At 30.1% G+C, this 13,225-nt stretch overlaps 1 protein-coding gene across 1 annotated transcript; it reads left to right on the forward strand.

Moving 5' to 3' along the window:
* The first annotated feature begins 10,317 nt into the window (after nucleotides 1–10,317).
* Nucleotides 10,318–11,838, forward strand: LOC133814303 (uncharacterized). Its single transcript, XM_062247284.1, has 2 exons — nucleotides 10,318–10,756; nucleotides 10,877–11,838. Exons 1-2 carry the CDS (start codon nucleotides 10,318–10,320, stop codon nucleotides 11,836–11,838), a joined length of 1,401 nt encoding a protein of 466 aa, XP_062103268.1.
* The last annotated feature ends 1,387 nt before the right edge of the window (nucleotides 11,839–13,225 follow it).

Below are 13,225 nucleotides of genomic sequence, written 5' to 3' on the forward strand. Positions count from 1 at the left end.
TTACAAAAATTTTGTCCTTGAAATTTTACCTGAACAGCTCGGGATACTAAGTTTGCATATCCGCCTCCAGCTCCCAGGTCGCTTCCTCGGCCTTGTTGTCCCTAAGCCTTATTAGGTAATTTTGGGACGTTACAAATGTCTTCGTTTTCTTTTGATATTGCAGATATGGCGAAAAGGCACCGACAGATTCCAGTTCCTGAGATTTTAGAGTGTCACATCACTAGCATATTGCAAAATTTATAACTAAATATACATAATGAATCTGACTATGAAATTTTGTACTCATCAAATAGACATATACAAAAGTCACTATTTAATTTTTTTTCCATACTAAACAAATTTTAAAACTTAGGTTATGAAATCTGCTTTCACGAAAACAGTCAGAAAAGTAGCACAATCTAAAATTCATATTAAATAATATATTCAACATGATATCGTGAAATAATTCTACCATATACTTTAAGAATCAATATAACACATATAAAAATTTCAGAACCTAAATCATAAATTAAATCACAATCACAATCACTATCCCATACTCAATTACATATTTCTCTATCACCACTTTTGAATAGTAAACACATTAAAAGAATATTAATAGTCATACCTATTATTTTTCTTGGATGTTCTTGAAATTGAGAGAAATTAGAGTAGAAGTAATTATGAGTCGAAAGAGAAAACTTAGAATATATATATAAGAGATCTTTCTAAATTAAATATATATATAATCAAATTCAAATTCAAATTATATATGTTTTTGATAAATAAATATATATATATATATATAACTTAATTGTACGGTTTGAAAAAGAAAAAAACAAAAAGATGTGAATTATTTAAAGAAGAAAAAAACTAGAAAATAAATATAGTGGATTGGAGATAGTTTAGAGTATCAAATCACCTTCTTGAGGCTCTCCTTTATATATAGATAGACAGTTGGAAATTGAAGTTTTTAAATGAAAATTTGAAATCTTATTAGTAAAATAATAATTAAATATCGAGCAACGAAGTTCAGACAAGACTGCTCTGGTGTGTTGATGTTATTCAAAAGGACCCTAAGGGCCGGGGATAAATATAATTTTTAAATAAAATATCAAATGTAAATTTATAAAGCTTAATTAAAAAAGTATAATAGACTTACTTTGATATTATATTATATTTTTATGAGAAAACTTTATTGCTTTGTACTTGTATAACTTAAAGAGATTACATCGACTCTTCTTAAAGAAGAAGAACAAAATAGAGTTTTAAATATCATAAAACAAATGTTTGTCCTAACTAAGCCTAAGTTTTGTTAATAATATTACAAATTAAAATTATTATATTGTTGACGCGGTTTTTCGCCAACAGTGAACTAAGAAGTTTGAGAATGAGGAATTAGGCTTTATCTAAACTGTAAATAAGAGCACAAGAATTTACGTGGTTTAGTGATTAAAATTCACCTAGTTCGCGAGTCTGTAGTATTGCTTGGTGATCTCTAAGAAAAATGTTTAAGATAATTTTAGCATAACTTTGGCATACAAAATTTCGGTCCCATCAGTTACAATATGTCATTGATTCGTGTAACGTCTCCGAGTCCTTATGAATTCATGCATGTCCATTCCCAAGGTTTACAATGATTTGAACGCACTCCTCGACCTGGAAAGTTGTTGCCTCCAACGACCTGACCATCGAGATATTCGAGATGTGACTTTGGCGATCTAAGGAAAGTGCTAAGTCACCTCCATGATATATGATTGATTGGTACATGTGATCGAATACATGTACCATTACTACAATATATAGATACTAGTTATGACTCTTTTTCCTGACCCACAATTGGAAGTGGATCATTAATTAAAAAGTTTAGAGATTATTTCATGACTTTATTTACGGGTCATAAAATGCAGTTTACTAAGTCACACATAGCGGGACATGAAATCTAATATGGGTCATGAAAAGTAAATAGTTTATATAAAAAATAAAATTTGGAGGCTATTTATGCCATCACGTGCTTTTCATGTCCCATCTAATGAGACGTGAAGCACATGTTGTGTCCTTTTAAAAGGGACGTGAATAGCCTCCAAATATTAGGTCTTCTTCTCTTTGCTTTCTCTCATTTCCATGCAATAAACCTAGTAGCAAAAAAGGCAGAGGCGATTCCATTGGAGAAGGGTGGGATTTTCAACCATTAATCAACCATTTGAAGGTCATTTTTTAATTATTATTTCTTGGGTTATGATTAAATAATAGTGTAGATAGTTTTTATGTTATACATTTTGATCATTAAAGTGTATAATGTAATTATAGATGAGAAATTGATTATTTTAGGGAGTGAGACAATGATGGCAATCCAGTGAATTCACTTGAACCCTGTTGTTAACAAAATGGAGTCTCAATAGAATGAGTCTTGCCTTGTATGTAAGAAAATTTTTAGGTATTCATTATTTTATTCTTAGTTTAGGTTGTGGATTGACTTGGCAAGGATCTAGAGCACTGAAAATTAATTAGCTCGCGTGCATTTGAAGTGAGGTCAAGGTATATACATATATCTTTTTTAAAATTTCTTTACTAATATTATATCAATGTTAGAGGAGTTTGAACATCTTAAATATTCATTCGTAGTGAAGTAGGTTCTGAGATTAAAATTGTGTGTTGCAGTGACAACGGAAGGTTAAGAACTTGTGTGGCTTAATGAGCATGCTCTGATATATTTGTTTGTGTGCTGCAGAAATATAAGGAATAAACTTATTGTGTATTATTTGAATTATTTGTTTTAATATTGACAGATGGTTAAGTTACTATTATAAGGGAGATGCTGCCTGATTTTTCTAGATTTATATATATTACCTTCTTACATATATGTTTTAGTTGCAGTGTTATTTACTTTTATTTTTTCAATTTCGTATAGACATAAGAAAAGATATGGATAAAAAAATTGGATTTGGGCAAATAGGTTATCTATAGAGTATAAGAACGAAGTCGATTCCTTCTTAAGATTTTGTTTGAAACTAGGTTTGAAGTTCATGTCGCATATCTGTGCAAATGAATCCCATAGTTTCAAACTAATACATATATAATTGTCGTGGGCATATATTGTGTTATCGAACCCTACATATATTCCATAATAATACTGAACAAAAATTAATAAATAATAAAATCTTACTTTTTTCCTCGTAAGCTTATTACAAAGTTTAATCTTAAGTTCCCAAAATATTCAAAAATAACCTTTTGTTATTTTCAATTTATTGTTTTGTTGTTGTATACTTGTAAGGAATTACAAAGGCTCAATTTAAAGAAAGAAAAAAAAATAGAGTTTAAATTCTATTATAAATTTGTGTCCTACTAAACATAAGATTTTCTTTATAAAATTACAAATTAAAATTATTATTTTATTTAAGGATAAATATGTAAATTGATAATTGTAAAACAGGTATATTTCTGGTGCAAACATAAATCTCCTAAATAAATACATATATTTAAATGGGTGCACTCTTAATTTATTACTACACATAGATGATTACTTTAATATTAATTATTGGATTAAAATCAATGATTTATATTTATAGTTATTAATTAATATTTCTAAAAATAAATTTTGATTTTTTCAAATTTTTGGAATAGATACTTGATGAAAAACGTGTATTTATTATGAAAATATAATATTGTAAACTTTTCATTTTCAAATGCATGTCAATTTCTAAATATAGCTAGTGTCTCTCATTAGTTGGAAACAACATTAATTATACCAAAAAAATAACTAAATTTGAAATTAATGTAGAAAAAAATATTTACCTGTTGGTGACTTGCTATACCAAGTCATTATATTGTTACATCATCATAATTGTTAGTACTCATTTATGAGTAGTAACTATTGAGATATATATATATATATATACTATATACAAGCAACGTGTAATATGCATGTTTGTTTAGTTTTATTTATAGAATTTATTAATTATTTTTATTAAATTTATATTAATGTTATATAAATTTTGAAATAAATATCCTATTTTAATTAAATAATTTATTTATTTTTGTTTAAGTTTATGTTTGTCCTAGTTTTTTAATTTTGGAGTGACAACAAGAGATTATATATTATATGTTTAATATAATACTAAATATTATACGTGGATTTTAAATTCAAGTTTCTTGCTAGTATTTAAAAAAAAAATTGTTGTTAATTCACAGTATATTATATTATATGTTAATATGATATTATTCTAATAAGTGAGTTTAAGTTTAATTAAATTTTATTTAAGTTATAAAACGCATCATTTTATTATTTTTAAATAATTATCATTGTAAAATATCTTAAAAATATCATATTTTAATTTTTTTAATTATTTATTATTTAAAAATAATTATCATTGTAAAATATCTCAAAAATATTTTATTTTAATTTTTTTAATTATTTTAATTAAGTTTACGTGTTTACAAACTACCGTTAAATATAATAATATTATGTTAAATATAAAAATATTCTGTTAAAGTTAACATTAAAAAAATAAAAAACAATTAAAACTAAAAAAATTTGTTATCTACACACTTATTACATATAAGAGACATATCATCACTTTAAGTTACCTAACTTAAGCACATAAGCTACTATATTATTATATTATTAAGTCAGCTAACTTGGAATAAAGTTACCCTAGAAATTTAGAAAATAAAGCCATCACTACTACAATCTGGACATTAGTTATCAGCCATGAGAGGTCGGTTCTGCTTAAACTGACTTACTACATGTTCATAAGTCGGTTTACACAGAATCGAATTATCATGTATAACAAAGGTAAGCATGGGAGGTCGGTTACGCAGGAACCGACCTACCATGTTGACATGGTAGGTCGGTTCTCATTGAACCGACCTCCCATGCTTGAAGATGTCATAGTAAGTCGGTTCCTGCAAAACTGACTTACCATGTTAATCATGGTAGGTCAGTTCTGTGTGGACCGACTTACTATGTCCTACATTTCTAACATGGTATGTCGGTACTATATGAACTGACTTATCATGTCACATTTTTAATTATTTTAAATTATTTTAATTTTAAAATACAATAATTTATTTAGTAGTGTATGAAATAAATGTAAAAAATTTATATTTGTCAATATACATTATAATGTTTTGAAATATAAATAGATGAATCAAATTAATCAATTATTTATAATATAAGAAAATAATTATATTTTATAATGAAAAAATATTTTAATTGAATAGTATTTATAATTTAAAATAAAAAAAACTTTATAAATATTTTAATGTATTTAATTAATATTTTTTTAAATGACATGGAAGGTCGGTTGTGTAGGAACTGACTTTTCATGTGACATGGTAAGTCGGTTCTATGGACTGACCTATCATGTCATTATAAAAATATATTGTTAAAGATAGTCTAATTTGTTTTTGTATTATTTGAATTTTAAAATATATTACTTTATTAAACAATACATATATATAATTGATTTGTGAATGCAATAAGTATAAAAAATATATACTTATTAACATTACATATATTATAATTTTGAAATATTAATTAATTAATTATTCGGAATCAAAAAAATTTAATTTAGTTTTTAATAAGAAAATATTTTAATTTATAAATGACATATTTATAAATATTTGAAAAAAAATAAACTAAATAAGTTGGAGATTTATAATTTTAAAATAAAATATCAACATATTAAACTTATATATTTGTTAATTTTAACATCATAAGTCGGTTCTAGAACAGACATATCATGCTGCATCATAGGTCAATTGCTAATGCACTGACTTACCATGTTAAAATTATATATTTTTAGTTTTAATAGCATAAGTCGGTTTTAGAAATGACTTATGATGCTACATCATATGTCGGTTGGTATTGGAGACATACCATGTTAAAATTAGGGTGGAGAAAAAAAGCACAAATAAAATTAAGTATCACGCGCTCTTCTTCTTCACTGTACACCCCCGCGAAAAAAATTTCTTCTCATCTTCTTCATTCCGCCAGCAACCCAAACTGAAGTGACTCTCCCTCCTCAACTCCGGTCACTCAGCTTCACCAGCATACCATTCGACAGCAGCTCCTTCCGTTGTTCACCAGCAGTCTCCGGTCGTGGCAGCAGCTCTCACTGCGTTGTTCACCAGCGGTCTTCGGTCAGGTCGGTCTCTTTTTCTATCACTCCATATTTATTCATATATATATATATCGAAATTGATGTTCGTATTTGTACGGTAATTAGTTTTTTAGAGTAATAATGAAAGAAGTGTTTCTCTATTATATCGACATTGTCCAACTTTGGCAAAAGTCTCTTCTCTGAAGCGTGACATGGGGGAGTGGAATAATATGTGATAAATTTTCTACCAAAGAGGCTCAGGCAATTTTCTCAATTTTGTGTAGCCTCACCCCTAGGAATGTCAAACTAATTTGGCATTATAATGAATCTGGGTTGTGTTCAGTAAAAAATGGATATTGGCTAGCGGTGTGGGCATTGGGATTGGGTCAAGCCTCCTCCTCATCGGTTTAGTCTCCATGGTGGAGATTATTATGGTCGCTAAATATTGCACCGAAGGTTAGAAGCTTCTTATGGAAATCTTCTTTGCACAAGCTTCCTACGACAGAAAACCTCGTAAAACATGGGGTTTCTACCAATCACGGTTGCCCAATTTGCAAGGATGGTACAGAGACTACTTATCATGCTGTATGGGGCTATCACTCTTTAAAGTGCATCATTCGTTACACCACATTTAGTGATTTTTGTAAGTTCATGACTCTCCTAATTTCTATGAATTTTTCTTGGAAGCAATGACCACCTTAAACAGAGATGAAGTAGAAAAAATAGTCATGCTATGTTGGGGTATATGGTTCTGTCGGAACAAATTGGTTCACGACAACTCTCCCTTGCAAGTGGAATGTATCACAAATTGGGCTTGGGTTTACCTTTAGCGCTTCCAAGTGACTCAAGATGATGTTGGGAAATGTGGAAGATTAATGGGACGTGGATCAATAAGGACAAGTGTGTGGAGCCTGCTTGCTGTTGATTCAGTTAAAGTAAATGTACTACACAATGGGATCCCATAACCACTACACGTGGATTTGACCCTTGGTATTAGCTGTCTGTGGTTTATCATGCCAGAACATTTTAAAATGAATAAAAAAATATATCTTGAAATTATGTACTACTACTCTTTAACTCTAAAAATTTAGTAGTGTATCTATTCACTAGCAATACTGGTGTGGGGTGGATCCCATGTATGAGTTAAGATTATTATTTGCCTAGCCTCCTGACCCATGTTTGAATAATTCCTCTCTCTATATAAATATATATATATATATATATACATTGCAAGCTAGCTCTTGTTTACTATGTTTGATTTACTGGGTGCTGAAATTATTTATGAACTTGTGATTGAAAGTATCAGCTGCCAGATCATCTGCAGCTGTTAGAACCTGAACTCTCTCTGTGTGTCAGTATAAGGGTCACAATTTAGGTTTGATAACTATTTGGCTCTTACCCTTCAATTTATACCACATCATCATTCATATTCATATGCTTAGATTCTGGCACAATAAGGGCGGACTTTTGACTTTGAGAAGTATATATTTATATACATATTTATATGCTTACATCATATGTATAACATGTTTAATTTGGACTGTTTTACCACTTGATTACTATTTAGAGTGGACTTTACTCTTCATAAACTTGCTGATAATGACTGTCATCAGAAATATAATTATGGGAAAGAAAATGTTCTATCAAACCTATATTATATTATATTAATAATATTAATGCATGTGGTCTATTAAATTAAAAAGGATTCAGTATATATTAAAAAGGTTCATAGTGGTCTTTGCTTTTATATGCTCAGGGGGTCATTAATTGGACTCCAGTTGAAAATATTTGTATATGTTTAACAAATGGAGAGTTAGCTGCAATATATGTATTTAGAAAGGTTCTTTTATATGTAGTCTTTGTATTTTGATTGTGACAACCATATGTAATTTTGTATTCTATTTTATCTTGCTTTCTCCTCCAGCTTAAAATTTGAATTGGTACTTATTTTAATCTTCTTCTTGTAAACCAGTGTCATACAGAAGCAAGACCTGTGATATTGGAGCCTGTTATGCTGGCAAATTTGTAAGTACCCACAGAATTAGACAATAGTACCAGATTTTGCTACAAACTTAAATCATTAAAGCTAGCTATATATATATATATCTTTATATCTCTGTCTCCGTCTCTGCTATAAATATATACAATGACATATATAAAACAAATGTATTTGGATCCACATGTCTTCTAACTTTTATCTAAATCTAACTTAAGTCTTCCATTAATTATATAAGAAAGCACATTTTGGTTCTGATTCATAGAATAAAAACATTGTCCCAATTAAAACACATTCTTAGCAAACTATAATGATATTTTATTAAACGTTGATGTGATATGTGAGACTTGTGATATTTTCACTTGCTATATATGCTAATTTGAGGTTAATTAGATAGTACATATAACAATATGTATTGAATTAGCTATAAAAAATAGATCAGCAGTTTATATATATAATATTACATAAAAAAAAAAGTCCAACGTGGCATATTTTCTATATGACTATATCTAGTTATATATGGCATGTTTAAAGCAAGTGGGGTTATGTTAGCTAGCTAGGTTAATCATAGCATAGTTAAATATATGCCCAGCTTACCTCTGTCTCTTCTCCCACTCTCTTTTGTCTGTTTCACTCAGCTCTCTTCCTCTTCTGCACTGAGAGGAGAACATATTCATATTTTATTAATCAATTGTCCTCTTAATTTAATTAAACTCTACAAAAAGTTGAAGAGAAAAAAAAAACAGAGAACCTCATGATCAGAGGCACTCAAAATTTCATGGTTCTGAGATATATATAGACTGATCTCTCTTTCTTGGTGGGGGTTAGAATTGGGTCAAACAAGTTGAAACTCTGCATGACATGAAAACTAGTATTTATTTGGAGACAAAAACAATAAAAGGGTCACGAGGGGATATGGATACCATGAAAAGAACTTAAATATATATATGCAACATTTTATGATAATGATATATAATGGAGTATAAACAGAAAAGATAGTTGTTTATATTTGTGGTGCATCAATGAGGACAAGTTTTATCTTTCGTGTATTAGAATGACATATCTCTATCCTTCTAGATTAGATACATATATATATGTAACTTTTTTATCGCTAGCTTCACATGATTCAGTTCTACACACTGATTTATAATCATTAAGCTCCATGCATTGCATTTGTCAACGTTAATTAATGTGCTTTGCCCCCACCAGGGACCCGTATGTCCCCAAAAATCAAATTGTTATGACCTTAAAATAATTGAACGTATACGTATCAGGCATTCAGGGAAGACAAAACAAGTCCAGTTATTTTTGCTTGGAAACCACAACAGTAGTAGTACTCGAAGAAAAATTACAATGAATTGCTTCAAGCCCCAATATTTGATAGGTAAATTAGTTGGTTTAGAAAGATAGGAAAGGTTAGGAAATGGTGGAAAAAGTGGTGTGAAGGGCAAGGTATATATGGAGTTAGGGGGCTTTGAGGACAGCCACGGGTCTTTGCCAAGTATTTATGTAAATCTTGACTAATCTCTTATCTATTAATCTTGACTAAATCCTGTATTATACTATATTATATACTCATTAAGGTTGTAAGTTCTAAATTATCAATGACCTTAATTTTTATTTGTCTAGTAATCTTTAAGGTATTAATTTTATTTTGTAGGTTTTTGGTGGAAATATTAGCAAGGATCATTGCCAAGTGAATTAATTTGCTTGATTATTGTTAATTGCAAGAGGTATGGATGTTCTCTTATTTTTTTTATAAATATTATTATAAAAATGTTAGAGGAGTTTGAATATCTTAAATATTCATCCATAGTGAAGTAGGCTCTGTGATTAAAATTGTGTGTTGCGGTGATAATGGAAGGTTGAGAACTTGTGTGTCTTAGTGAAGTAGTTTCTGGGAAATTTATTTGTGTGCTGCGGAGATATAAGGAAGAAACTTATTGTGTGTTGTTTGAATTGCTTGATTCTCTAATGACAGATGGTTAGGTCACTATTACAAGGGAAATGTTGCCCAAATTCATCTAGAATTATGTTTTATTTTCTTATATTTAAATTATGTTGTGCTTGCATTGTTCTTGTTTGATTGGTATAGGGAAGCTCTGTCAAAATTTAAGTTAAAAAGATAGTGTATTAATAGGAATATGACAGCGCTAAAAATTTGTTATGGGAATTTTCTACGTGCAGGAGGATTTTAGTCCAATTTTAGGGAAACCTCTGTCGAATTTTTTCTAGGAAATGGACAAGAGTTGGATAACAAAGGACATACTTTCAAAAGAGTATGAAGAGGGAGTCGACGGCTTTATTAAGTTAGCGTTAGAAAATACAACAGATCCTTCCAGAGTTCATTGTCACTGTAGAAAATGTTCAAATTTGAAAAAATTAGACATAATGGAGATAAAAAGTCATCTATACTTTAATGGAATGGACCAAACATATGTCAAGTGGATTTGGCATGGAGAAGAATATGACTCTAACTATAATGTTCCCAGTGAAAGAAAGCAATTTGATCAAGTATTTGATGACCCTATAGAGATGGTGAGAGATATAGATGAACGTTTTGTTGATAAGCCTGAAGAAATTTTGAAATTTTTAGAAGATGCAGAGAAACCAATATTCTCGGGGGCACCTTTGTCAAAATTGGTTGTTTTAGTAAAACTATACAACTTGAAAGCTGGTAGTGGTTGGAGTGACACAAGTTTCACAAAGTTATTAACTTTATTAAAATAAATTTTACCAAAAGACAATGAATTGCCTTCCTCACTTTATGAAGCAAAAAAAAAATTGTGCACATTAGGAATGGAGTATAGCAAGATTCACGCTTGTCCAAATGATTGCATTCTATATCGAAATCAAAATGAAAGTGCAACTGAGTGCCCCATATGTAAAACATCTAGATGGAAAAAAAATAAGAACAACAAAGAATGTAAGAAAGGGATTCCAGCAAAAGTATTGTTGTATTTGCCGCCAATACCTAGGTTTATACGTTTCTTTCGAAATCCTGAACATGTTGAAAGTCTGCGATGGCATGAGGATGGAAGGATCAAAGATGACAAATTGCGCCATCCAGCTGATTCCCCAGCTTGGAAAGAAGTGGATGAACTATGGCCTCAAATAAGAGAGGATCCTAGAAACCTTCGACTTGGTCTTTCTACTGATGGCATCAATCCATTCAGCAATATGAGCTCATCTTACAGTTGTTGGCCAGTGATTCTATGTATTTACAATCTTCCTCCTTTGTTGTGTATGAAAAGAAGATTCACAATGTTAACTTTGTTGATATCAGGTCCCAAGCAACATGGAAATGATATAGATATCTATTTAGCACCTTTGATAGATGACTTGAAGGTGTTGTGGAACGGAATTGATTGTTATGATTCTTTTAAAGAAGAAAATTTTATACTTAGAAGTGTACTCTTATGGACAATCAATGATTTTCCTGCTTATGGTAATTTATCAGGATGTTTTGTGAAAGGATATAAAGAATGTCCAATATGCGGTGAACAAACAAGCGCCACAAGATTAGAACATTGTAGGAAGATGTGTTATATGGGTCATAGAAGGTTTCTACTAGAAAAGCATTATTACCGGAAGCAAAAATTAGCATTTAATGGTGAGCAAGAGTTGCGAGAAGCGCCTACACCAATGACTGGAGAAGCTATCTACGAAGAGATTCGTTTTGTTGAAAATAAATTTGGTAAGCCTGTGGAAAATGTCGATGAAAATGTAGAGACAGGGGAAAAAGAAAGGCAAATGTAAAACAAACATCAAACGAAAGCGCAATAAGAAAGACCAATTAGCCAAAGATTCAAAGAATATTACATGTTGGAAGAAGAAGTCAATTTTCTTTGAATTAGAGTATTGGAGACATTTGTTAGTAAGACATAATCTTGACGTCATGCACATTGAGAAAAACATATGTGATAGTTTGATCGAAACCTTACTTAATATTCCTGGGAAAGCTATGGACAGTATCTTTGCTCGTAAAGACCTTGTGTTAATGTCTGAATCAAAAAAAGATTTGGCACCTGAAACAGATGAAAGAAGAACATATTTACCTCCTGCTTGTTACACCTTGAAGAAAGATGAGAAGCGTAAACTTTGTGAAACTTTGGAAAATGTTAAGGTTCCAGATGGGTATTCATCAAATATTCGTAATTTAGTATCTTTGAAAGATTGTAGACTAATCAGTCTTAAATCTCATGATTGTCATGTATCAATGCAACGGTTACTTCCAATTGCTATTCGTGGATCACTAGACAAACATGTTAGAAATGCTATAATACGAATGTGTTTGTTTTTTAATGCCATATGTTGTAAGGTTGTTGATGTGTCTAAGTTAGACAAGATTGAAATAGAAATTGCCAAGACCTTGTGCTTATTTGAGCAATACTTTCCTCCATCTTTTTTTTTTATATCATGGTTCATTTGGCGGTGCATCTTGTTAGAGAAGTAAAACTATGTGGGCATGTATGTTTTTGTTGGATGTATCCATTTGAAAGATTGATGAAAGTTTACAAAGGTTATGTTAGAAATCGAAATCGTCCAGAGGGTTGTATAGTTGAGGCTTACATAGCATAAGAAGCGGTTGAATTTTGTACTGAGTATATTATTGATGCAGAAGCGATTGGTATTCCCAGAAAGAAAATGAGTGAAGATGTTATTGGAAGAGGCATCAACAATGGAAGGCTCACCTTAATCAAAAAAGAAGACTGGGATGTTGCTCATCGAAATGTTCTAGAGAATACAATTGAAATTCAAGCTTACATAGAATAAGTATTAATATAATGTGAAATGATATCTAAGCAATGATTTATTGTCATAATAACAATATTCTTAATTTCATAGAACACTTGGAATATCTTCATCGTGAGAATCGAAGTAAATCAAGAAAGTGGATTCAAGATTACCACCATCGAACTTTTCATCAATGGTTTCGTGATAGGTTAGCTTATTATAATTACTTCATTATAATTATACTTAGTTTTTAAAAATAACTATTTCAAAATCTATAATTTATTTTACATTATGCAGATTCAATCTGAATTGAGTATGGAGTTTCACAAAGTATCTGAAAACTTAAGATGGATTTCATTAGGTCTGACTACAATGGCAATTAAGCATGATGTATTTGTCGTAAATGGTT

Source organism: Humulus lupulus, chromosome 2, assembly GCF_963169125.1.
Source record: "Humulus lupulus chromosome 2, drHumLupu1.1, whole genome shotgun sequence".
In the NCBI taxonomy this organism is placed as follows: Eukaryota; Viridiplantae; Streptophyta; class Magnoliopsida; order Rosales; family Cannabaceae; genus Humulus; species Humulus lupulus.